The following is a 26827-nucleotide window of genomic DNA, read 5'->3' as shown; positions in this document are numbered from 1 at the left end:
GCTGCTGCAGAAATAGCATATAAAAAAACACATGGCCGATCTATACAGGTGGAGCTGGGGAAGGTGGAGGGTAGTAACCTCATTGGCTGCATATGCAGCATGAACCAATCAGTTGCTTAACTCTTAATATCATCAGTTACTTTAACCATCATCAGCCTACGCATATATATATATATATATATATATATATATATATATATATATATATATATATATATATATATATATATATATATATATATATATATATAATTTTTATTATTAACTTCCAAGCACAATTTGAGAATATTCGAAAGATGATTGAAAGAGTTAACGTTGAACGTCAGTGGGAGGAGAAAACAGGAAGTGGCCAAACCCTTTAACACAGTCCGATAACTTCACACGCAAACTGTGCAACATGACGGGCGTGTAACTTACGGCTCCTCTTCATTATCGAGGTGGGAGTGCGGGGATGTAAACCAGACTGTCTGAAGATCATCCAAGAATCTGTAGCATCTTCAATCTCAGATGCGCGTGATAATCACTGCGGTGGACACGAGTGCAGTGAAAGGTGAGCTGAGTTTATTACTGCGTCTCAAAACATATTATACCCCCACACCTACTGTAGATTCAGAACTATTTCAACTCGTCATTCGCGTTCTGATTTTCGGGCGACTGTTCCGCAATAATGCGGTCTAGGTAGGAAACACATTAAGTTTTAAAGCACTACCTGGTCTGTATTTGAGCTGATTTGTTATGTGGGAGCTGCAGTGTGTTTGCATGAAAATTAAGTACATTAAATGTGTATTTTATGCCCGAAAGTAACCATACTACAGTTACAGTAACACTGACATTAATTAGCAGAATAGTTGTTTGTTATTAGCGGAAAAAATCTCTACGACGTCACAACGGACAATGGACTACTGAACTGAAAACTACTGTACTGCATACTGCGTAGTATGTGCTGCCCATTACTTTTTACGATAGAGAGAAAGTAGTTTGCTACTGCTACTCGTTTACACAGAGTAAATACAGTAGATGTATTGTAATACAGCTTGTGTAAAAATGTCTTAATTTAAGTGAATCAAGCAGGATATATTAAAATTTACAGGTTTTTTTCTCGTCATATCAAATGTATTGCATTGTAGGATGCCTAACATGGACTCTCTCCAAATATTATTATATTTGGATTAATTTTTACACCCAAGATTCTGAAGTGCGCATCCAATAGACTCTTACAGTAAGTATCCCATTAGGCCACAGGAGAGGAGTCATGAATTTACATTTATATTTATCTATTTAGCAGACGCGTTTATCCAAAGAGACCCTCAAAAGGGAAACACAAGCCAATTTGTCAAGAAGCCAATAATATTTTGAATATACAGTGCCAGGTTTATTAATTTTCTAACTAGATTAGGAAAAGTGAAGATTTCAGTAAAGCAGTGTGACAGATGCTGTAGTAGTACATACGAATTGCGTTCTTCTTACTACACACATGCACAAAAAAGTACAGTATGCAGTTTGGGACACAGCTATAGTATTTATCAGTGTTTCTTCCTGAGTTTCATTGCTTACAAACCTTACATTCCATGCATTATTTTGATCTAGATTAAAATGATTAAATCAGCTGTCTTTTTATTATTATTATTATTATTATTATTACAGTTTATATTGTTTTGACCAAGTTGTTTACTAAAAACTATTTTCGGTTCCCCATTTGGGAAGATTTTACTGCACCATCATATTAATAATTGTTGGGAAGAGCCATGTGGTTCACTTCCCTTTGCACAAAACCAAAGTATATGTAAATAATGTTCAATGCTGAGAAATGCCAGTGAGCTCACCTAGATTTACAGAGTGACCCACTTTATGAGATTTAACCAATTATGTTTTTGGGCTGATCAATAGTGATTCAGGACATTAATCATAGTCCTGCCAGACATTGATTCAGCACATTTCCTAATTATTAAATACCATTTGTTCCTGATCCTTTATTCTTTTGTTTGGGATTCTTTTTTTCTTTTTGCAATTATTTATACACACACACACACACACACACACACACAAGCTGATTGAGCACATTTCCTAATACCATTTTCTTCCTAGATCTTTATTGCTGTTCGGTCACGAGGGTTGAAACTCCAAAAACAGTGCAAACTCTCTGTCAAAATTACAATGACATGGCAGGAAAAAAAAACCTTGCAAGTGTCAGTGAACGACGCACGTGTCTTGCCAATCAATACTGACTGGGGAGACAGTGGACATTTAGGGCAGTGACGTTATCCACATTGATTGTGACAGAGGAAACATAAATGCAAAGAGCACAAATATGCCATGGATAAAAATGTGACGATTCTATCCACCTCATGCTTTCATCCCATTCACCGTTCTTCAGACCTGTCGAGGCAGGCAGGGCCCTCTAATCTAGCTTTATCCTGGATTATGTTATTATGACTTCTTCCCGTTTGGGATTCGGTCGCTATGCGGGACAGGAATGTTGACTAGAAGACTTCAATCTGGAATCTAGATCTCTTGTTCTTCCGGATCGACTCGTTTGTAGTCTCATTAAAAGGCAGGCTGAGCGGGTTTTGAGGCGGTGTTTACAACACAAATGAGATTAGACAGTCAGCTAATAGCACAGCTTCCCACTAACAGTGAGTTTTGACCGTTTTTAAATGTTTCTGTGCGGTCTGCATGTGATTCTAGCCAAAACTGACTTCAGGCGGATCCATTAACGTTTCTGCTGAATAATTTTTTTTTCCGTTATTACTCAATTGCAGTGCGTAACCTGCGTTTTGTAACCTTTCTGATGTTAGAACTTAAACGTTGCAATCTATCCAGCTCAGCTTGGTTTGTTCCTCTCTTTAGAAGCATGGACGACGAAACTTCACTGTTTCTGAAGTTTAAGGACTAAACACCAACAGGAGGCAGGCATGGAGGCAGAAAAAGCCATGATCCACTGTAAACTCTGCCTGAGCGACTGTCCTGAACTGGACACCAGCACGTTGCAGTCCTGTAACTGTGTGTTCTGTGTGCAGGTAAGAGCATTGCTGAATAGATCTATATTTATCTTAAAAACTGAAATGTGTTGTAATGCGAGTTGCTATTTACATACATTACATTAGTACTAGTAATATACAAATGTCTTGCCATAAGCAGGTGTTTATCTCTAGCTGTGGTATGGTTTATTAGCACAAGGTTGGTGTCAAATAAATATATTAAACAAAGCACAATAGTTTCAGTCTCGCTGAGCTGGGGATATATCTTTCACATGCCATCTAAGATTAGCCAAATCTAGCCTATTCTTCTGAATCAAATCTTGTGGGTCAGATTTACAATTCATTTTGCTTTTTTTTTTTTTTAATGCTTTTTAAGCTGAAGTGTGGCATTTTTTTTTTAAGTTTAAACACTTTCTTCTATTGTACTCTAACATTCATTCAACAATTGCTTCCACTGCAAAGCATACATTTTGCTAGTAGAATATCAAAACTGTTTCATTCTGGACATTGATCATCTTGCCTAGGGATATTATAGTTAGGCTAATGAAAACTAAAAGCATAAAAAAATAAAAGTCAAGCTTAGTTTAATTCAGCTAGTTGCCAAGGCAATATTTTCATTTTTATTTAACTGGTTTTACTTTCATAACTAAGATAAAACCTGAAATAATTATGAAAAACTATATTGACATTTTTTAATTGACAGAAAAGTAATAAAAATGGCAAAGACAATATGACTAAATTTGTAATGTAAATGAAAATACAAAATATTAACAAAAAACTATAATAGTCTCTTGTGATAACAAACACACACACACACTGCACAAAAGTCCCAGCTCTGTTGTGTTTGCAGTGTTTAAGGCAGTATGTCCAGCTGGCTATTCAGGGCGGCGCGGGCAGTGCCATCACCTGCCCTGATCCGGCCTGCAAGAACACCGGAACCCTGCTGGATTCTGAGGTACGTTTGTCTGTCTCGCTCACTTCGCTCTCGGTTCTTCTTTTTTCAGTCAACAAAAGTTTCTGGTTCCGCAGATCACGCTACAAATATTGAGTGCGCAAACAAATCCTTCCACTACCTAACACCTAGGCAGCATGTATTTGATTAGAAATGCAACTAAAACAGTAAAATTGTGAAATATTAATACAATTTAAAATAAAAAACAAATTATGTTAAAATGTAAATTATTCCTGTGTTGCAAAGCTGAATTTTGAGCATCATTACTCCAGTCTTCAGTGTCACATGATCCTTCAGAAATCATTTTAATATACTGATTTACTGCTCAAGAAACATTCACAGAAACATTATTTTTATCAATGTGGAAAACAGTTGTGCTGCTTAATATTTTGTGGAAACTTATGCATTTTGCAGGATTCTTTGATGAATAGAAAGTTGAAAAGAACAGTATTTCTGTGAAACATTTCACATTTTCATCAATTAAATGAATCCTAACTGAATAAAAGTATTGATTTCTAAAAAAAAATGACCTCAAAACTTTTGAACAGTAGTGTAAATTAACAGAGTTTTGGAGCCTTAAGCTTAGAAACCTCATAACAATGCCATGGCAAATGAATTGGATCAAAAGTGAAAACCAAATATATTTACTTTGATGTAATTTGTCGGGGGTTTTCTGGGTCCTGCAGCCTAAATGTTCATTTTGCTTTTGGTTTCCACAGCATTAATCTCAACAAGAACACAATGGCTTTATTTATCACAAATGTTTTTCATCAGTCGAATGTTTCCCAGCATTTTTTTCCTCTCATGAGATTAACCAACCTGCTTTGTGAACTAATGCATCATAAATCAAAGCACAGTCATATAAATCCTACCTGGTGTCATGACTCTGGTCTTTGGAAAACTTTATGACACTCAGATGTTTCATGTATTTTATTTTTTACCTCTTTTGTATTATTTCAGTGTTTTCTTGTGATATAATAAACATTCCCAATTATATGTATTATGTAGATGTGTGATAAGCAGGATCATGTGCCTACATCTGGATTTATTCTGCAATGTTTACCAGTTACTCTCCTACACAAGATCTGATTTTTTTTTTACCTGATGTGCTGTTTATCATGATATGCTGTTCCAAAATGACCTGAATATGAAATCATATCCTTCTTTGTACAGCTGGCCTCGTTTGCCCCCAGCGATCAGTTTGAGCTCTATCTGCGGCTCAGATTTGAAAGAGGTACGTGCTTTTCCTGCTTCATGGATGTATGCATGTATTTATGTATCGCTTCCCGTAATAACTCATGAAGAACAGTGTTACTGTAACCATCACTGAAAATCAATGAATGTGAAAGGCAGGAACAAACAGTTTTAGTTAAGCGTTTGAGTTATAAAGGTTTTAAAGCATACTTTTAGGTTTATTAGACCGTTTATGGCAGTAAGTGGTTATTACTGATTTTAGCTATACTGTGTTATTTCTATCTCTAGTTTAAAATATAGGCTAGCAATTGAAAATCAACCAAAACTGATCAGATCTCTTAGACTATGATCTGTCCTGTGGAACAAGATTCAGTTCAGATTCAGAGGAAACCCAGGTAATTTAATTTAAACACTAAAATTTAAACTGAAAATTATTTTAATAAAAATAAACAAAAAATATCTTTGGATTGTGGGAAATCGCTGCAAGAGAAGGATGCATCTTTGCTGCGTTTAAAAAAAATAAAAATAAACAGATGAATGCATCTTACACAAGATATTACTCAAACACTGCATTTAAACATGACTTGATAGTTTGATATAGATGTCTGTCTATACTGTCTGCAAATGCAAACATTGCATTTTCTGATTTTCTTCTCCCACTGCCTCTGTCTGCATCTGAACTGCTCCCAACATGCTAGGAATCGTCTAGATTGTCTGTAGTGTCAGAGCAAACTGTGACGTTAGTATTCGCGTCTTTCCGAGACTGCAAGAACGTCCCGGATTTGTCACTGTTAACAGTAAACCGCAGTGAAAAAATGTCAATGAGGAAGTGAAATTTGCAATAAAATGAATTGGCGTTGCCTAATCTTTTTTTTTTTTAGCTTCAAATGTATTTTTTCACCTCAATCTTTCTTTCGTTTTTTTTTTTTAGGAGTTCAGTTAGACCCCAGTAAGGCTTGGTGTCCCAAGCTGGACTGTCAGGCCGTGTGCAGTGTGACACCCGGAACCGAAGGCAAACCGGTTCCTGTGCCCTGCCCCACGTGCCATGCTGTCTTCTGTTGCGACTGCAGAAGCCTCTGGACAGATGGACACTCCTGCTCCCAGCACCAGCCACTGATGGCACCATCAGCAGACAGGTCAGTGTGACCGAACAACTGTTCTTCATTCAGTTCCATAACACGGCCCTCTAAACGTGCTCTGTGTGTCATCTCTGCAGTGCACTGAGCAGCGCTGATACTGATGCAGCCATTAAACGGTGTCCAGTGTGTGGTGTCTACATAGAGCGCAATCAGGGCTGCGCGCAGATGCTCTGCAAGAGCTGCAAACACACCTTCTGCTGGTACTGCCTTCAGAATCTGGATGTGAGTAGATTTGAACATAGTACCATGATTAAATCATGATATTAGAAGCAGTATAAATTGCACATGTTCTACGGGCACACCTTGTTTTTTTTAGAAATGACATTATAAATAGTAATTATTATTTTTATTATTATTATTCCTACTAATACTACTACAACAATAATTTAAATTTAAAACCAATTTATATCAATATCACAAGTATATATTATATGAATAATAAAAGATATTTCATTTTATATTATATAAACATTTTATTTTATTATACTACTATTACTACTACTAAGAAAATTCAATTATTTTTCTATTAATTAAATTTTTATATAATATTAACATAACAGCTACAACAATTTTCAATTTTAATAATTTTATTATTATTATTATTTAAAATGAAAACATTTATTTTTTCAATTGAAAATAAAAAATTATGAAATATAAGTATCTATTGATAATAATAATCAATTTAAATATTTTATTAAATTTCAATAATAATAATAATAATGTATATAAATTATTAATTCAATTTTAATATAATATTATTATTTAAAAAACAATTATCATTATTATTCTTATTGTTGTGTTATTATACACTCTTTTACTATATCTTTCTTTGTTGTGACATTTATTATTTTTACATAAAAAAATTTCCTTGCGTTACAGGGTGATATATTTCTGAGACATTATGATAAAGGACCATGCCGAAACAAGCTGGGGCACTCCAGAGCTTCTGTCATGTGGAACAGGACACAGGTTAGCTGGAATGCCAGTTTTTTTATGATGTCAGACATTTACTAATTTCCGTTTTTCTCATTTTTATCGCCAAAGTTGGACTGTTACTATCATGAAGTTAGATGAATCTACTCACATGTAGTAAGATCCTGGTTGACCTCCTGCTCAGACCTCTTGTCTTTGTGTTGTGGTGGTGTTTAGGTGGTCGGTATACTGGTGGGCGTCAGCATCATCGTGCTCGTGACATCACCACTGCTGCTGCTGGCTTCTCCCTGCATCCTGTGCTGCTTGTGCAAACGCTGCCAGGCCAAGAAGACTAAGAAAAAGAAGAAAGACAAAAAGCCACCAGATTCCACCGCATAGGAGAACTCTTAACAAGTATAGCATCTTCCACATGCCAATCCTTAGTCTCGCTGGCCAGGTGCACAAGTGCCTCATTCTTAGTGCCTGGTAAATTCGGTGGATTTATTTTGCCTTCAAGTGCAATGGTATGGGAAGAAAAAGCATGTTGTAAAGGAATGGCCCTTTCTCCACCAAGCCAAAGCATTCGTTCTGGTTAGGCTTCTAAATGAACTGTAGCAATGGGTTAAACTTTTTTTGTTTTGTTTTTATGTAGCGTTTCAGACCAAAGACCCTGCTGTTTTTTCTTGTGTACTATAATGTGTAAATACTGTATTTATGAATCTGGGTACTGTCCTGTGCTTTTTAAATTTGTTGATTTTTCTGCATCAGATATTTTATAACTACATTACAATAAACTAAACACCTTAAGTAAAAGTGACTAGTTTCTATTTGTCCTCATGCCAAAATGGTTAGAAAAGCGTAACATTTTCGTAGCATTAACATAAAAATAAACAAATTACACATTAGTTAACAACTGAGGCTGGTTTCCCTCTTTGACATTTTGGTGCAATTATTTTCTGTTTCAGAGCTCATACTCTAGTAAAACAGCATGAAAATGAAGTATTCTCACACGGAAAAGTTTATTGCACTGTATTTCACAACCAGCTGGGGAATTTACAATAGAATTTCTGCTTCATAGTGAATATTACTGGTTGTTAAAACTTGTTCCTGTTTACTAATTTTTAAAAAATAATTAAATGTAAAATACTTTCATTTTCATTTAAGTGTACAATGCATTCATTTTATACTTGGTCTAGTTTAAAAAAAATTGTTAAATCTGAAAAAGCCGTTATTGAGAAATTAGTGGGTAAAGAGAGAGAGAGAGTGGCCGTGTGGTTACAGGCTGAACTGCAGACATTGATTTGTTTCTAATTTACAAAACAAGAATTATTCAAAATAAGTGAGCAAGACCAACATCAGTTTTAAAGAATGCTGAATATTTTGTAACCCCCCCCCACCACCATTTTTTTAAGTAACAGTAATACCAGTAACAGTAAATAAATAAATCCCTACATACAAATGTGTCCCTGCTCCTGCAGAGCTGCTATGGCTTCCAAACATCTTCAGAGATCAGTCAGTGTGTCAATGAATAATTATGATTGTGAGAGCATCTTCTTGACGATACACTTGACTGTGAAGAAGACCAAATAAAAAGGCCAAACTCATTCAAACACACAGAGGCTTGAGATCAGCTGGCCAGAATCTCACATGATTACAGTCATTAGACAGGGGTGGAACTGTCCTTTTAAAATAAATAGGCCTACTGTGTTTTTGAAATTTTAAGGAGAACATTTCTTGAAATTATGTTCATGTTTTTATTATTTTTTTATAAAGACAATGAATTATATTTGCTATATTATTATTTTCAATAATAATAATAAATTAAAGGTAATACAACAAAATGTATATACAACTCTGCAAGCATGCCTTTGTTGGAAACCTTAAAAAACAGGATACCCTTGTTTTATGGTGTGAGGTTAATGTTTTCTTTTATCTTCATGACATCATGCCATAAGCTCTTGTTTTAAAGTGGCGTTTGTTTTTATTAGTCATGAGTTAAATTGAGTTTTTTGGTCTTGGTTATCTCAGTGTGTGATCAGCTGGGGGTGGGGGTGTCATATTTGAACGTATAAAATAATATTTCATTATTATTTTAATATGTATTATTATTTATATAAAGTATTTTATTATTTATTGTCCCCAATGTATAGGCATAAATATATTTTTACCCTTTTTTAATACAACGTGCACTTTTAAGACTATGTTGAACAACGCTCTTTACTCGCAACATCTGCCAAACGCAACCTCTCTGTGACATCACATCATACTGCAGTCTATTCGCCAACCAGCAGCCTTGGATGGGCCAATGGCCAGATAGCGTGAGCTCTGCTCACCAAATACTCGCTTCTGATTGGTTCGTTCTAAAGCGAGGAGGCGGGACGCTGCTGGCTACAAACTGCAAGAAGATCCGCGCCCTCATTATCATAAATTATTCAGCATCACCTAGAAGCGTCGCACCAGCTCGAGTGCACTGATGTGCTGGGTATTATACGTACTTTTTATTTATGATTATTTATAATAAGAGGCTTTTCACTGAAGTCATTACCTAAAATATTAAGAAAAACGTAAAAACGATATATTTTTCTCAGTTTTTGTATGGAACAATAACTCAAAAGTCTGATCACCTGGTCACCTGTGCTTGTCTTTCGAGACTGCTGTTGACATTTTTCTCTTATTATTATTATTATATTTTTTTGTTTTGAGTTCTGAACTGAGTTTCGACATGTGGACCTTTCTTGGAATTGCAAGTTTCACATATATCTATAAGAAATGCGATGCCCTGGTGAGTGACGCGCCCAGAGAGCTGCTGCTGGCCGCGGTGCTGTGCGTGTCTGTGGGGCTGATAGTCACGTGTCTCGGCTTTCGTGGACAGACGCTCAAAACGCCTCAATTTGTCCAGATTCCTCTCAACCTCTTGACTTCCTTTCCTCCGACCAAAAAACTCTTCTCCAAGTCCACTACAGACTGTGGCAGTCGCATTTCTAAGAAGGTGAGATAATGTTTTTGTCTTTGCTTTTGTTTTTCTATATAGTTAGTTGCATTTAGTTTCCATGTAGACTATTTTAAGCTGTTAAAATGATCACTGGAAGTATGGTTCAACAACTCGGTGTCAATCATTACATACAGCACCTTAAAGTAATTTTGTGCGTATTTGCCATGAAATAATAATAATAATTTCTATAGGCTACAGCATTTATACATTTTAGTTGTTATTTTACATCAAGTTCAGCTAAATCTCAATGCAAAATGCTTTCTTTGCAAATAGCTGAAATAAAATATGTTTAGGTTTTTGTATACTTTATTTTATTTCAGTTAAAGTTTAATTTAAGTAACACACACACACACACACTCACACACACAATGTATTTTTTGTCTTGTTAATGACGTTTCTAACTATTAATTAAAAAATATATTATTATTTACAAAAGGTCTTATTATTAGAATTCTCATTCTTTCATCACTCTTTCTAACTAGAGAGATGTAAAGCGAAAGAGGGCGACAGACAGTCAGTCCAGTCAGGGAGAGGATCCAGAGGTCATCATAGTGGGTGCTGGTGTGCTGGGGTCAGCCATGGCCGCCGTTCTGGCCCGGGACGGCCGGAGGGTCACAGTGGTGGAGAGGGACATGAGAGAACCAGATCGGATAGTGGGAGAACTTCTTCAGCCGGGAGGATATCGGGCACTCAAAGAACTTGGCCTGGAGGGTACACATATCCTGTTTACAGTCCCACTTCATCTGATCTTTCTATTAAATGCACGCTTGTTCAAATACTCCAAATATATTTGTACATATTTTTAGATATCTAATGAATAGATCAAGCTGCTTTTATTGCATAGATCTGTCATATTGCGCTTTTCAGCTTTGCATTTTATATTCACAACCTCTTTGTCATCTCTCAGATGCTGTTGAAGGTCTGGACGCCCATGTGGTGAACGGTTATGTAATCCATGACCTGGAGAGCCGAACGGAGGTGGAGATCCCTTATCCCCAGCAGGAGAGCAGCATTCAGGGGGGACGTGCTTTCCACCACGGACGCTTCATCATGGGACTGCGCCGAGCTGCTCTCGCTGAGCCCAAGTAAGTACCAGACTGTTTAAAACTGATATACAAAACCACTGCTAGAAAACACATTTGACTGTAGATTTCATATATGGTGAGATTATACAGTACCTACAGGTTCTTTAATAATAAGTTTGTGTTTCCGTGGCCTTGGGTCTCTTATGCAATTTTCTGAATCATTAGGATTTGGAGACTGATGGATCTAATGTTATGTCTTATTTGCACAGTGTGAAGTTTGAGGAGGGAACAGTGACCAGCCTGGAGGAAGAAGACGGATGTGTGACTGGAATTCTGTACAGGGAGAAGGATTCGGGGACGATCAAGGTAATGACACACTTACACTTGGCTGTAATATTTGTAAAAGGACGGTTATGGTTTTATATCATATTTATATAGTAATTTTACTCTCTCTCTCAGGAGATCCATGCTCCCCTGACTGTAGTTGCTGACGGATGTTTCTCCAAGTTCCGTAAGAATCTGATTTCTGGGAAAGCTAAAGTGTCTTCTCATTTTGTTGGATGCATAATAAAGGTAAACAAAAGATGACGGTTGCATTTCTCTGTTAAAAATTCCCAAGTAACACAATGACTGATTGTGTTATGCTGCTCTCTTCCAGGACTCTCCTCAGTTCAAGCCCAACCATGCAGAGCTGGTTCTAGCTGATCCCAGCCCAGTGTTGATCTATCAGATCTCCTCCAATGAAACTCGGGTTCTGGTGGACATCAGAGGAGACATGCCTCGAGACCTTATGGGGTACATGACGGAAAAAATCTACCCACAACTACCAGGTACAATCATGGATTTGTGAAATTCTTATTTCAGTTGTATTTCTTTATAGATGACAACAATGCAATTAAGGCATTTAAATGACAATATGCTCACACATATGTGTATTGTGCTTAAACAGAGCACTTAAAGGAGCCGTTCATGTTGGCGCTGCAGAATGATCGCTTGAGAACAATGCCTGCCAGCTTCCTGCCGCCTGCACCAGTCAATAAACACGGTAAGCCTTGTTTATTACATACTTAACCCAAACTCTGAAATGTGTATCTTGGTTTCCACAAAGTTAGTAAGCACCACAGCTATTTTCAGAGAAATAGTTAAAATAGTCAAAAATAAGAAATGCTTCTTGAGCAGCAAATCAGCACATTAGAATGATTTCTGAAGGATCATGCGATGCTGAAGACTGGGGTAATGAGGCTGAAAATTCAGCTCTGCATAACAGGAATAAATAATATTTTAAATTATATTAAAATAGAAAACAGACATTTTAAATTATAATAATATTACTGTTTTTTCAGTATCTCTGATCAAATAAATGCAGCCTTGGTTAGCATAAGAAACTTAATCAGGAAATGATTGGTCAAATGTTGGAACAATACAGTTTTAAGGCAGGAAAACTCTAAAATGTGGATGTTACATTAACAGTTAAATTAAACATTGGATGTCATGACAATTTGTATAACCCAAAAACCCCGTCCAGATGCAGAGTGAAAAGCTGCAGCTTTATGTGTAAAAGTGTTGACCCACCTGTCCTCCATCAGGGGTTCTGCTGTTAGGCGATGCGTATAACATGCGTCATCCTCTGACCGGCGGCGGCATGAGTGTGGTGCTGAACGACATCCGCATCTGGAGAGAGCTGCTCAAGAACATCCCTGATCTCTATGACAACACAGCTGTGCTCCAGGTAACATCTGCAGTTACAGTGGTCAGAGTCTGGAAGATTCACTGCACATTAAACAGAAAACAACAACATATTTAATATCAACTTGGCTGCAAAACCTAGTGAGTTGCCTACATACTGTAATACTATAAATATTTTTAATTGATAAATATATCTGTGGTTTATGTATACATTTATGCTTATTAGATGAGGCATAACAATACAAACTTCAAAGATCCAAAAGGTTTGTTTAGTGCCTCTGAAGAATCTGTCAGCGAACAGTTCTTAAAAGGTTTTTTAATATTCTCAAGAAGATTTTTTATTTTATTATAACGAACCTTTTTGTGTATTTAAGGTTGCATGGATTTTAAAAGTTCTTCTTGGAACCATCAATGCTTATAAAGAAGCTTTGTATTAAAGAAATGCATTTGTAGACAGTACGGCACCTCAACAGATTTAGGAACAGATTGCATTGGATTAATGTTTGATCCTCATAGTGGATCTGAGAAACGGAAATGTGCAATGAAGACTCTGTTGCTGTTGTCAGGCAAAGAAGAAATTCCACTGGGAACGGAAATCATCTCATTCATTTGTGGTGAACGTTTTGGCTCAAGCTCTGTATGAACTCTTTGCTGCGACCGACAGTAAGTGACAAAACACTGAAAATTTCACTTAAACAGTTCTAAAAATCATAAGGTTCACAACTAAAGTATCTATTTTCAGATTCACTGCATCAGTTGAGAAAAGCCTGTTTCCACTATTTCAAGCTTGGAGGAGAATGCATCAATGGACCGATCGGCCTTCTGTCCGTGTAAGTATTCACTTACAAAAAATCTGCCACTGAGAACTTTAAACATCAGTGTGCCCCTGAAATTAGATGTCTTCAACTGGTTTTTGCAGATTTCTGACATCTTTTCTGACGTTTTTGTTTCCTCAGATTGTCACCGAAACCCTTCACTCTGATTTGTCACTTTTTCGCTGTGGCGTTATACGCCATATACTTCAGCTTCAGATCTGAATCCTGGCTCACCATACCACGAGCTCTGGTCAACAGCATAGCCATAATGTACAGAGCCTGTGCCGTCATGTTTCCTCTTATTTACTCGGAGTTACAGTACCTGATTTACTAGGAAGGATCTTCTGTCAAACTGAAAAAGAAACTGATGCCTTCGGTCGTGGAACATGACAAATCTGCTGGCTAAATCCGAGTGCCTAATTATTTGGGAAAAAGGGTTTCATGTCAGACACTGCACAAGGAACAAGTGTCGGATGAGGAAATGCATATGGTGTCTGATAGTAATAGACAAAGACCCTTTGATGTAGTGAATTCAGCCTTATCCTGCAATTAAACGAGGTTAAATCCTGTGCTTTAGTTTCATGTCAGCATGAAACAACATTTACAAACTATTTCTTATACAGTCTCACATGTTTCAGAGGGATGTGCATTAAGTAAATCTGGTCTACTTTAATTTCTTGATGTTTTCGTCCAGTCAGAAATGTGTGTTTTTACTACCATTTCTGAGTGCAAAATAAATTAATTCTTCAATTCATAAAGATTAAACCACTCGGCTGCTTAAGTTGTAAATTTGTGTATATATTTTAGCTGTTTTCAAGACACTAAAGACAATCAATGGGCTGCATCTCATTTGTAGCTAAAGCACTTGTTTTCTTCATGTGCCTTGTTTTATTGCACATATTTCAGACTTTTTATTTTAAATTGTGTCCATTTATCATGATTTTCACATGGGGCCTTCCAATTTCATTTTTGCCTTTCTCTATTGTTTAAACGTTCAACATTTTGTGCCGTCAAAAAATGATATGAGCAGTGAATATGGCATTCAGTATAAAGTAAAATCATGTGGATATTTACTGAAAAGAGGCCAAAAGCTTAATGTGAAGACTAATTGTGGCTCTGTGTTCATAGTATTTCTGGCGGTGTAGCCACTCTATATAGATTGTTCTTTCATATAATTTGTCCTCTTTTTATATTGATTTTTTTTTTTTTTATATTATAACAGACTGGAATGACCCAGTAACATTTGAGACCCTGTTCTAGCTTTGTATTTTAAAATGTATCATTCTTTTATAATTGGACAGAGGTGTGTGGAATAATAAAAAATTAATAAAAAAAAAGTAAATTTTGTGCAAATTATATGTCCACCAGGTGACGCCCTTGCCCCAGCAGGATGTAAACAGCATCCCTCTGGTCTTGTAAACAAAATAAAAAGATTGAACATGAATCTTCTTCAGTGCTACAGTTGCAAAGTTCTCGATATTGTCAATGAGTGCAACGGTACTGTCATGGCAACTGGCCATAACCTCAAAACCACTTATCTCTATAATATAATCTCTATTGTAGACTTCTAGATCAGTGCTCAAAACCCTTCCTACAAACATTATCCCTCCTAATTTTGACACCTGTCAATCGTCCATCACAATCAGAGACTCTCTGTGTCGTTTGATGTGAACTGTTAGATCTGTCGTTTGATCCGAAAACTGTTAATTTTCACAGTTAAGAATGTGGCTATTCCATATCGCTATTAACATGTCTCTGTAATTTAATAAATCAATAAAAAGTTGAAATTACTTGTTCTATGAGACATTTTTACACGAATCACTGTTACTTCTCAGCCCCTCCCTCAGTTTGTTGATCCACAGTGTCAATGGATGAAAGGAAGTACCACCTTACATATTTTTCTCGATAAATACGCAATTTTACTCAGAAATTACAAATTACAGAAGTAAATTGGTGGAGGCAGTGCTTCATGTTGACACATGACTTCCTGAACCAAATTAAGGAGATCTATGCATGCATGATGAACCATTTATTTTATCTATACACAAAAGTGTGTGTGTATATATATATATATATATATATATATATATATATATATATATATATCTCACAAGCCTAAATAACTTAATGCCATGTTACATGAATTACCATATTCATATAACATGACGAACATTTTGTCATTTTGTATTACCTTCCAAAATACTATGGAATTAACAGTTTTTTTTTTTAAAGGAGTCAGCATTCAAAATTGATTAATTTACTTGCTTATTATGTAGTGCAGAGACCAGACCAAAGAAATAAAAACCATAAGAGACCTGATTCTGTCCCAGGTTACAAGAATTTATTAGTATTCATTGTTCTTTATACATCACTGTAACATTATATTCCGGTGAAGTAGATGAAGGATTTGTTGCACTTCTCGTCTGCGACTCTGAAAGGATGTACTTGTTCCTCTCGCTGTGTGCACAGTCAATCTAGACACCGAAAAAACCCAAAATACCAGACCAAAAAAAGAAAGAAAAAAAGCTGGGACAGGACATGTGAGAAAAAGAGACTTTCCCTGCTGGCGTCCGTCACATTCGACCCTGTGCTCGACCGCTGAGACTTTTCCTCTCCACAGTAGCAGCAAGCTCTTTATAAACCATTTAATTTACTCTATGATCTAAAAGACAATAAACAAAAATATATACTGTACTGCTACTGCTAATGAGGCCTGAAGAACCTGGATTGAAACTAGATTTATAAAGTGCGAAAAGCAACCCACCAATCCACACACTGTATAGTCATTTATATATTTATATATATAGGAACAAATCTACTATTTTAACATTAATTTACAGGGTAATATACAATATATTAGTAACAGCTGAGATATCAGCACAAAAAAATGATCACTGTCACACTTAACAGCAATATATATATATCATTATATATATTTGTATATATATGTATATATATATATATATATATATATATATATATATATATATATATATATATATATATATATATATATATATATATATATATATATATAATCATATACATAAATATAGAATTGTCATTATATTCATGAAAAACAATTAAACCACGTCTCAGGCTTTTCAAATGATAGCCAGAAAAGCAAGTAATCTGACAAGACGTAAAGGGTCTCTTGGAAAGAGAAACAGGGAAAACAAAGGTACCCCGTCTGGATTATTTGAGGTCACAGGACAAGAATTTGCATATTCCACAAACCTATTGCGACACATAAGAACAGTAAAAGTCGCCCCGTCAGAAGTGGAGGGGTTGACGTTAGCCACACTCACACGTAAAACCCACCGAACAGAACATTACGACTATGGGGTTTCCGATCATGTGCTTCGACATGGTGTGCTATGATAGTGAACGACAGAAAAAACTACAAATTTCACAACACTTGAATATTTCGCCTCAAAAGAAACTACGAATGTGTTCTCATGGATGCCACCGCCATCTGTCGATGTCCCAAAAATGCATGTTCTTCCTCTGAGAGCAAGGGAATGTGTGTGCATTTCTTTTTCTGTAGTTGAGTCTTCCCCCCATCAATAGTAGTGACGTGCTATCGGCTAACACCATCTCTTCAACAGACTCCTGGCGCTTTGGCTCAGCTAAATTGGACTATGGCAGTTCTCGGGTAGCCCAAACCCCATGCTGCCTCCTCCACCATCATCATCCTCATCTCCATTTGATGTTAAAAGTGCTCGGGGGGTCCCGATGGTTATTGACACTGCACACGGCTTGAACAAAACACACACATACTAAACAGCACAAAGAAGAGCTCTGTATTAAATGCAGGAGTAACATACGACAAGCGCGGTAACAGTAGCATCCGTTACGGGCTTCCTGGGAGCCGCGGTGATGTGCAGTAAGGTTTGGGATCTGCCTGGTGGCCAGTTACTCTCTCAACAAAAGGTACCTCCATGTGAGCTGCTACTCAAACGACCAGATCTCAATATCCTGCACGATGAAATCCTCCTTCGTGGAGAGCATGGGATTCCCGAAGGTTTTGCATGAATGACTCCTGCCGTGATAAAGATCCTCGTCCAGCCAAAGCCCAAACTCACCACTGCAAGAAAACGTGCTCCAATCAAACCTTCATTCTCTTGTAAGACATGCTTAATAACAGTACAAAAACACTCCACATGAGTACTTGGATACAAATCCTTAACAAACTTCATTTTTATCTGATATGCCCCAATGAAAATAACTGTCATTTTTACCCATTCGGTCAAATATTGCACTGCAAAGATCAACGACTTGCCATGCATTAAAGGATTTTTAATGCAATTCCTTTAAAAATCCTTTAAAGGGGGGGTGAAATGCTATTTCATGCATACTGAGTTTTTTTACACTGTTAAAGAGTTGGATTCCCATGCTAAACATGGACAAAGTTAAAAAATTTAAGTTGTACGTTTGAAGGAGTATTTTTGTTCCCAAAATACTCCTTCCGGTTTGTCACAAGTTTCCGAAAGTTTTTTCCAAGTATGGCTCTGTGTGACGTCAGAGGGAGCGGAATTTCCTTATATCGGTCCTAAGGGCACGTCTGCCGGAAGAGCGCGCTCCCGTATAGCAGAGCAATGACATTCACTGATCAGAACGAGAGCGTCGCGAAATGTCACAAAAGAAGTGTGTTTTTGGTTGCCAGGGCAAGACAACCCTGCACAGATTACCAAAAAAAAAAAAACAGCATTAAGGGACCAGTGGATGGAGTTTTTTACAGAGCATCAACGGAGTTGTGCAAGTGTTTGTGTTTGTTCCCTGCATTTCGAAGATGCTTGTTTTACAAACAAGGCCCAGTTTGACGCCGGATTTACGTATCGTTTATTTCTTAAGGATGATGCAATCCCAACGAAAAAAGGTCACGATGGTGTGTTGGAACCGCAGGCGGTGAGTAAAACTGCTTCAAATATCTCTGCCTCCTTGTTAGTGTGTCCACCTCCCATGGCAAGACTCGGGTTCGAGCCCCGCTCAGAGGGAGTCTTTGCTGCTGCTGCTCTCGTTCAGTTTCAGCCTCGGGATCTTATTCTGGATCATAAATAAACGGCTGAATCTGACTGTAAGCCATGGTTTGTTTTGGATGATGGTTTTTCCCTCACGGTAATGTCACAGCTTCCAGACACGCTCAACTCAAAAGCCTACTGGCGCTCGTGATTCTTAGCTCCGCCCACACGTCACGCCTCCAGCCGGTCGTGTTTTTCCGGGAAAAATCGGTACAGACTATCTTTCTATTATGAATATAATAAAACTAAAGACTTTTGGGAGTTATGAAGGATGCAGTACTACTCTATAGGTACTCAAGATTAACAGGATATTGAGTGAAAACGAGCATTTCACCCCCCATTTAATGCACGGCAAACCTTTGATTATACCTTACATACACCACTGTTGAAAAGTCTGAGATCAGAATTTTTTTTTTTCTCTTTAACATTTTAAGAAAATTGCTGATTAAGGGGTTTAAACAGCATTTTTTTATATCTACCTACCTGAACACATCCAGTCTAAATGGCACAGACACTTGAAACAAACACTCTTACACCATCAGCACTGACAATTTTTTTTTGCAAATTTAGTTTGGTGTAAAGAGACAATGACCGTGCAATTTGCGAGCCAAACTTTCACATTTACATTTGCATACTCATTTTTGTCTTACACAAACATGCCTAATGAAAATCAGGATTCATTATAATATTAATTATTGTTGAGGTCTCTGGTGTTAACTGACCTTCCTCCTCCAAAGGCTAAAGAGTCCATGTCACCTTTAATGAAGAACAGATTATCCCCAGTCCATTTGTGTGCCTGTCAGTGAGAAAAAAAATTGCATTTTTCAGAGTAAATCCTGTAATGAATTTTGCACATGAAAGTCTTGAAACTGAAAATGCCAAATGACAGACGAGATCAGAATTCTTTTCAAACTGCCTGTAAGGAAAAATCATACATAAACTTAACACAAACCTCAAACTGTGGATAAAAGGTGAACAGGAAAGTCTCTCCTGTGCCATAGAAACCCTCACTGACTTTGAACGGTTCTGATGCCAAAGCCCCAAATATCTACAAGAGCACAGAGAGCAGATCTGATTAGGAAACACTGAACCAAAATCTTTACAGTGTTTCTGGTCTTATGAGATATGAGGACTCTGGTGTTTTAATACTGTTGTATTTTTCTAATCCTGTGTCAAAGTCTGAAACCAAGGTCTTGTGAGAGATAAAGAGAAGAGTGTGACCTGTCCATCACTGTCTTTGATGACCAGCAGCATGGGTGAATCCTGATCCTGCATGGCTCGGTACAGCGTCTTAATGCTCATGCCATGCTTCGATGTGCTGAAGGCCAGATTCCAGTGGTAACCGATGGTTCTGGGTGGGAGATGTTTTGCCAGCTGAGTATAAAAACAGGGAATAAGTTAGGGATAATGCATGACCAGGTGTATTTTAATGATTTTATTGCATGACATATAGGCAAAGAACCTTATTACAGGTAAGTAAAATTAAAACTATTAAAAGCATTTTTGATTATGGAAATAAAACACTGTAAACACTAGATGAACTTCCAATACAAAAATGAGAAACTTGGCAAATAAAGAAGTTTAAGATGAAGCACTTAATAAATGTAAATTAAACAACTAAAACTGAAATAAGAAACAATTTAACTTCCATAACTTTTTAAAAATTTAATTTTGTATAACTTTCCCTTCTAAGATAATCTGCCAAGTTTCTTCTTTAAAAAGATACCAAACTTAAGTCTGTGCTCCAAAGATTTATAACAATGTTTATGCTCAATCAATCGACAGTCAACAGGTTTAACCTAAATAGCAATATCATAGACTGTATAAAAACATGGACGTGGTGTCCGTGACGTCACCCGTAGACTCCTGAAGAGTGTTTTTGCAGCCTAAAGTGTGCAGAGCGGGCTGTCGCCATCTTGGCAACACGTCACACGTCACTCTCTCGGACAATCGAAAATGGGAAAAAGGCGGGAGTTGGTTGCTGAAGCCATGCCCACCTAGCGCGACAGTGGTGACAGCAGGGGCAATCCACCTGTCACTCAAGTGGCCACGCCCTTAACTATGCATAACTTTAAGGCTTAATATAATTTAAACGGATGAGTTATAAAAAAATTCACCCCCCTCACAGTTGTCATGAAGGGCAAAATTAGCTTTATAGACCAAAATCTTTTTTTGCACCATGATGTAAACATGTTTTTTTCTGCTGTAAATTTGGGCATTTTAACATGAGGAGTCTATGGGACTGACTCCCTTATCCAGCGGCCAGTCAATGAATTGCAGTTTTAGTCACTTCCTTGTTGGCTTTACGAGAGATACATATATAAAAAATAAAACATAAAAAATATAAAAGATGATTTAAAATATGATGGAAAAACTACAATAGTATATAAATAATACAAAAAATAATATTGCTGTGTACTTTGGAGTATCCTGCTTACACTGTGTTCACTTTTCAGCATGGACAAGCTTTTATCGATATTTGCAGCATAGAATTTGACAATAGATATAAATAAAAGTCAGATCTGGAATTCAGAAATAAAATCAAGCATAATGTTAACATAACATATATTTGAATAAATAATGAGTATCATTTCTTTAAAAACAGCAACGTTACCACTTTGTTGCGGAGATATTTATTGTAGTAAAGCTACTTTATTGTTAAAAGTCACAGGACAGTGTTTTCAGCAAGTTTCTGTGACCCTGAATCTTTTTAATGCTTTCTGATGTAATCTGTGAATAAAAATTAAGAAAAATTGAAAAACAGGAGAACATGACTTAGGAATGCAGCAGTATGGAAGTGGAGAATAAATAATAGATGTGTGCAAAATCAGAGCAGCAGAAAGGGCGAAACATTAAAAGCCCAATTACAGTAGCACTGACCTTTTCAAACCAGTAGACACAGAGAAGCTGTACACCACACACACACATACACACATAAATATATATACAGCTGGCAGCAGATGCTGTGTGTTTCCTCGACACATGTTTGTGTGCAGCGGTCTCTGTGTCCTCCGGCAGGTCCAGGCTTTCCCAGCGTTTGGAGAGCATTGAATTACTCTGTGTAATGACATGAGTTTATTTGATTTACCAACAAAATGGGCCTACGTCTGAATAAAGGGTTCTGCGAGAGGCCACCTCAGGTGATCCATTCACAGAGCACTGATGCGTTTGAAAGGCGTGCACCCGTAGGGCGCAATGACTTAAACCTCAGAACCACACAAAACCTCTGAAGCTTCACTACAAAACACATCGCACATGGAACAGTAAGATCAGATCAAAAGATCAGTACGTCATGTACAAAGTCTCTGACAACTGCAGCTTTTAGTAATGACAGTCAAAAAGATTTGAACAGTCATACTGTCTTTCTGGATGAGATTAAAATTTGTCTGTGTCAGTGTTATTTTAGTATTATTTAGATATTATAGTGTTAATTAATTTTGAATGACCTTTTATTTTTATATTTACTACAAAAATATTCTATATTTCAAAGTTTAGTAATTTGTTATGTGGATTTGTCATTTCGTTTTTACAAAAATGTCAATTGAATTGATTTTTAGTAATTTTAGTACATTAACTTTGTTAATGTTATCTTTTAAAATGTTTTTTTTTTTTATTCAATCGTATGGCTTCAGAACACTTGGGGACAGTCATATGTAAGGTTGAAATCATAAGGAAACAATTCATTGTTGAACGATTTATTTAAAAGAATTGACCCAAGAGTCATTTGTTTGTGATGTCTTACTACAAACCCACAAATAACAAACAAACAAATAAATAAATAAAATCTTTTGCCGCTTTAGATTCAACATCAGCATTAATGTTAAATAATACACCATTAAAGAGCCACACAGATGGGAAATCAAAAATTACCTGTATTACTGTATGATTTAGCTGTCCATCAGTGGAAAGGTATTGGCTTCTAAAGTAAGGAGTCGACTCTGAATCGCTGAAATGAGTCGTTATGGATTTCAAATCTTTTGCCCATCTCTTTGTATGTCACTAGGAACACTTTGAATAATAATCTCCGCCTACCGTCTTGGGAGAAACAAAACTCTGACCTGCCCCACCCCCCCACACAGACGCTCTGGTTACTAATTGGGGGTGATAGCATCATGTCGAGGAGGCGGTGTGTTTTTAATTGTAAATGCAAGTTTGTTTTATTTTCACTGCCAAAGAATGAAGATCAGAAGAACCAAAGGCTAAAATTCATTTTCACCACAATACCAGAGCAGTACAACAAATCCCTTTTGTTGTGTTCACAACATTTCACTGATGACTGCTTTTCTAATCTCGGTGAGTTCAAGGCGGGATTTTCAAAGCGTTTGGCCATAAAAGAGGGTTCATTACCAACTTTATTTAGACCAACGAGCATCTCAGAATCACAACGCGAAGTATGATTATGAAGTTATGTGTTTGTTTTCTCCCGAGCGTCTTATCAGTATGTCGCGCTAGCACTATATGTTAATGCTAACGCATTGTTTACCGTGAAGTTGTGTGCTCAGTTTGGTTATGTACGTGCTTACATGAGTATGAAAATGTTAGTGTGTGTCATCGTTTTTATTACTTGGATGAATGATAAAAAAAGACGTGTAGATATGATGTTTTTCCCTTACGAAAATTAACCATGGTTTTTGTGTAGTAAAGTGTAGTAACCAGTTGACCAATCAGAACACCGTATGCTACCGAAAGGTGGGGTTTAAGGAAACTGAATCTTTTGAACAGCTTCGCGCGAACCGTTTGGGGATCTCTGAGAATTGACGTAATTTTAAAATGATATTTTGACAAAATGACAATGTTTTCAAAACAGTGATAGGAAGCTTAGAATTTTCATCTTACTGGCTCTTTAAATAATATTTTGATAGAGTATTCTGTCAACATTGGTGGAAGAATTCAGATCATTCTGTTCTAGTATTATCGACACACTTTTGCATTATTGAAACACTTTTTTACTGTTTAACACTGAAAAGCTGCTTTGACACAATCTGTATTGTATAAAACACTATGTAAATAAAGGTGACTTGACCAGACGTTACTATTAATCCTAAAATTCCATTAAAAAAAGTTTTTATGGTGAACCAGTTCTTAATTCTATATCCAGGTCACATTATCTGTATATTTTCTTAAATGGAAAATAGTAAACATGGACATTCTGCTCAGTTTCATCGAAGAAAGAAAATCAAATCAGTTTGGAATGACATGAGGATAAATAATTATGGTTCAAGAACAGTCAACCTTTGCTTTTCAAATCATTCCTATGCCCCTGGCCATAACATGACGAGTGAGAATAAATCTGTCTGTTAACATGTCTGAGATCTTCCTCCGGCCGAGAATCAATAACCAGTGAACAGTGAGGAGAGCTGCCTATTTCTGGACCAGCGGATCGATGAAACACTGTAAAGCCCGGAGCAGCAGCCAGATTTATTTCACTGCACGTTTACCTTCTCAATCTGCTCGGCCTCCAAAAGGTCACTGGGTTCGTTCAGGTTGGGCTTAAAAGTCTCTGGCTCCAGGCTGGCGGTGATGGACGTGCCATGTTTGGAGTTTACATCCTCCTTCGTGGTGATCTAAAGACAGAAGACACCATTAGTAAACTATCTAGTGACATTCTGATTTAAGCCACATAAACCTGAGACTTTAACAAAGAATGACTGTAGATCTTCCTTGAAATTGACCTATAAATACTCACTGCAGGGATTTGGTATTCAAAACATTTGTGGAAGTGAGGTTACATAGATTTAACATGTAAATTAAACTTGGGCAGGAGAACAGAGAGTGGTTTTATCTCTGGTGGAATTCACCTATGGGGACAAAATAACCGGAGAAGACAAACTAATCCTGAAGGAAATGTTTTGGCTAGGCATAATGGGATACTATATTAATGAAAAATACTTGTGCATTATTTCCCAAAATCAGTGGCTTCCAACCAGTGGAAAGTGTCAGTTTTCCTATTCAGTTTGTGATGTTAATAATTAAGCTTGTTGTTCTGACAGTGCAGTTAATGGTTATATAAATAGACTTCATTGAGATCAAGGATTCCTGTTGCTCAAACATTATGCTTGGTGTTAGCAACGTAAGGTAATGGGTTCAATTCCTAGACTAGAGAATGCATGAACTTAATACAGTGTAAGTTGCACTGGATAAAAGCATCTGCTAAATGCATACATTTAAGGTAAGGACATTTAGGCAATTTTAGTGCTATGTTGGATCACCACTTTTGATGTCCTATTTAGAATCTGGTTTCTGAAGCACTTCTCCAAAGCCTGTTACATCAGGACTAGTGGTGTTATTTTACAATGTAGTGCCACAGACAGTTAACATTCCCTCTCTTGGCCTGAACACACTCAGGTTACACCAGCCGTGCTTCAATTACATTAATTGTCTACAACAAATAACCAGGCAGCAATCAATGCAGGCCTCGACCCAAACACCCGCCTGAACCACAGAACATTCTGGACATGGAAATACAACCCACTTTCTCTAGCATGACTTCCAGAAAATTCCTCATTTCATTCAGGTTTTAAGTGGATACAACTGCTAGTAATGTCCACTAACAGAGTCCTTTTAATCAGTAATTTTGCAGGGATATGCACACTAATAGTCAAAAATTTGTGGATTGCAATATTGTAACTTTTTTTTTTTTTTTAAATAAGTATCTTCTGCTCACCAAGTCTGCATTTATTTGACCAAAAATGCGGTAAAAATGTTAATATTGTAAAATATTATTACAATAAAAAAAATAGTTTTCTATTTTAAAATATAATGTATTCCTGTGATGCAAAGCTGAATTTTCAGCATCATTACTCCAGTCTTTAGTGTCACATGATCTGTCAGAAATCATTACAATATACTGATTCAGTGCTCAAGAAACATTATTTCTCATTATCAAAGTTGAAAACAGTTGTGCTGCTTAATATTTTTGTGGAACTGCTATACATCTTTCTTTTCAGGATTCTTCAATGAATCAATTATTTATCTGAAATAGAAATCTTTTGTAACATTATCATTTCACACTTTTGATCAACAGAATGCATCCTTGATGAATAAATGTATTAAATTCTTTTAAAAAAAAATTACTGACTAAATTTTGAAGGGTAGTACTGTTAATAATTTGTTTATCTAAAAATTGTAATATAACTTTAAGGGCTACACTTTATATAGGAAATTATGGAATTTTCTGCACAAACATTTTTGTGTCAAACTTGCCATCCACAGCTAGGCAAGTGCAATGTACAACACCTAGAGCTACATCTGCAGGGTTCTACAGATTTTGTGCACCTGAAGGCGTTTGCATAGGGAGCGCAGATCTTCACTGTTTAACGCATCGATCCGGCGGTGGTACTCAGTCCATGACACTACCTGCTCCAGAAACAGGGGGACACAACCACACCGCTGAGCAGGACGACAAGATGAGGCCAAAATATGGACAAGAATGTGCAGTCTGGGTCTCTTTTAATACAAGATGTTAACTACTAAGATTGCGGCCAGGAATGATTGTCTTTATGAGATATGGAAGAGATGAGAGTAAGACTGAAAGCCTAGATCATGTCATTATATATGTGAAACTACAATACAAATGTGAGCAGACAACACAGCGAGTGTTTTGCATGATTGTGTGAATTGTTTTGCACGAAGCTCTGCAGACAGATACGAGAACCATATTCCTAATAGCTAACATAAGCCATAGCAGAGCCACATAGAAATCACAAATACTCAACGTCCCCTACAAAACAAAATGTTCTGTTATTATTTACTCACCCTCATGTTCAAAATCATCCATCTTAACACTTTACACAATAAAATCAAACTAACATCTTAGTCATTAAGCAAGAAAACTACCTTTAGCTGCCATTGAAATTTTTTTTTTTTATTCTTATGTAAATATAAGTCCTTACCCATCACACATATTTTAACAGCTGGTATATTTTGCCACACCTATGTGACATGTTTGATAACACATTAAACACATGACCTACTACCACTTGAAAACATGGTTCACAAAAAACTAAACTTCTGAAATAATTTACCCATGCTAGTAAAAGCTCATACCGGTTCATACTCAACCTGTATGTCTTTCTTCTATGGAAAGATTAATTTATGACGAATACCCAATCCA

The 26827-nt window shown here is 36.7% G+C and overlaps 3 protein-coding genes across 8 annotated transcripts in view; 2 read left to right on the top strand and 1 right to left on the bottom strand.

The window, feature by feature from the left end:
* Window positions 1–330: 330 nt before the first annotated feature.
* Window positions 331–7765, top strand: LOC113059234 (E3 ubiquitin-protein ligase RNF144B-like). Of its 2 annotated transcripts, none has more exons than XM_026227579.1 (8): window positions 331–550; window positions 2848–3017; window positions 3829–3933; window positions 5104–5164; window positions 6056–6260; window positions 6341–6485; window positions 7143–7232; window positions 7413–7765. In XM_026227579.1, the coding sequence occupies exons 2-8, from the start codon at window positions 2913–2915 to the stop codon at window positions 7572–7574; spliced, it is 873 nt and encodes a 290-aa protein (XP_026083364.1). In that variant the 5' UTR covers window positions 331–550; window positions 2848–2912; the 3' UTR covers window positions 7575–7765. The 2 variants fall into 2 exon arrangements, with proteins under 2 accessions (XP_026083364.1, XP_026083365.1); XM_026227580.1 differs by lacking the exon at window positions 331–550 and adding an exon at window positions 2376–2633.
* Window positions 7766–9597: 1832 nt separating this feature from the next.
* LOC113059233 (squalene monooxygenase-like) lies at window positions 9598–15137 on the top strand. Its single transcript, XM_026227578.1, has 11 exons — window positions 9598–10164; window positions 10650–10878; window positions 11075–11252; window positions 11462–11558; window positions 11652–11765; window positions 11851–12022; window positions 12142–12237; window positions 12779–12921; window positions 13445–13541; window positions 13621–13708; window positions 13835–15137. Exons 1-11 carry the CDS (start codon window positions 9898–9900, stop codon window positions 14025–14027), a joined length of 1674 nt encoding a protein of 557 aa, XP_026083363.1. The 5' UTR covers window positions 9598–9897; the 3' UTR covers window positions 14028–15137.
* Window positions 15138–16720: 1583 nt separating this feature from the next.
* Window positions 16721–26827, bottom strand: part of LOC113059231 (oxidation resistance protein 1-like) — a 110706-nt gene continuing 100599 nt past the window's right edge. For 3 of the 5 annotated variants that reach the window (XM_026227573.1, XM_026227574.1, XM_026227575.1), the window contains 6 exons: window positions 25990–26070; window positions 24153–24278; window positions 19936–20088; window positions 19667–19762; window positions 19437–19510; window positions 16721–17780 (listed from right to left, as the gene is read on the bottom strand). In XM_026227573.1, the coding sequence (XP_026083358.1) occupies window positions 17645–17780; window positions 19437–19510; window positions 19667–19762; window positions 19936–20088; window positions 24153–24278; window positions 25990–26070 (666 nt within the window). In that variant the 3' untranslated portion in view covers window positions 16721–17644. The remainder of the gene's footprint in view (window positions 17781–19436; window positions 19511–19666; window positions 19763–19935; window positions 20089–24152; window positions 24279–25989; window positions 26071–26827) is intronic. The other 2 variants (XM_026227577.1, XM_026227576.1) reach the window with 2 other exon arrangements.

Source organism: Carassius auratus, chromosome 41 (genome assembly GCF_003368295.1).
Source record: "Carassius auratus strain Wakin chromosome 41, ASM336829v1, whole genome shotgun sequence".
NCBI lineage: Eukaryota > Metazoa > Chordata > Actinopteri > Cypriniformes > Cyprinidae > Carassius > Carassius auratus.
Note: the sequence above shows the minus strand (reverse complement) of the source record. Positions and strands in the feature narration are given on the sequence as shown.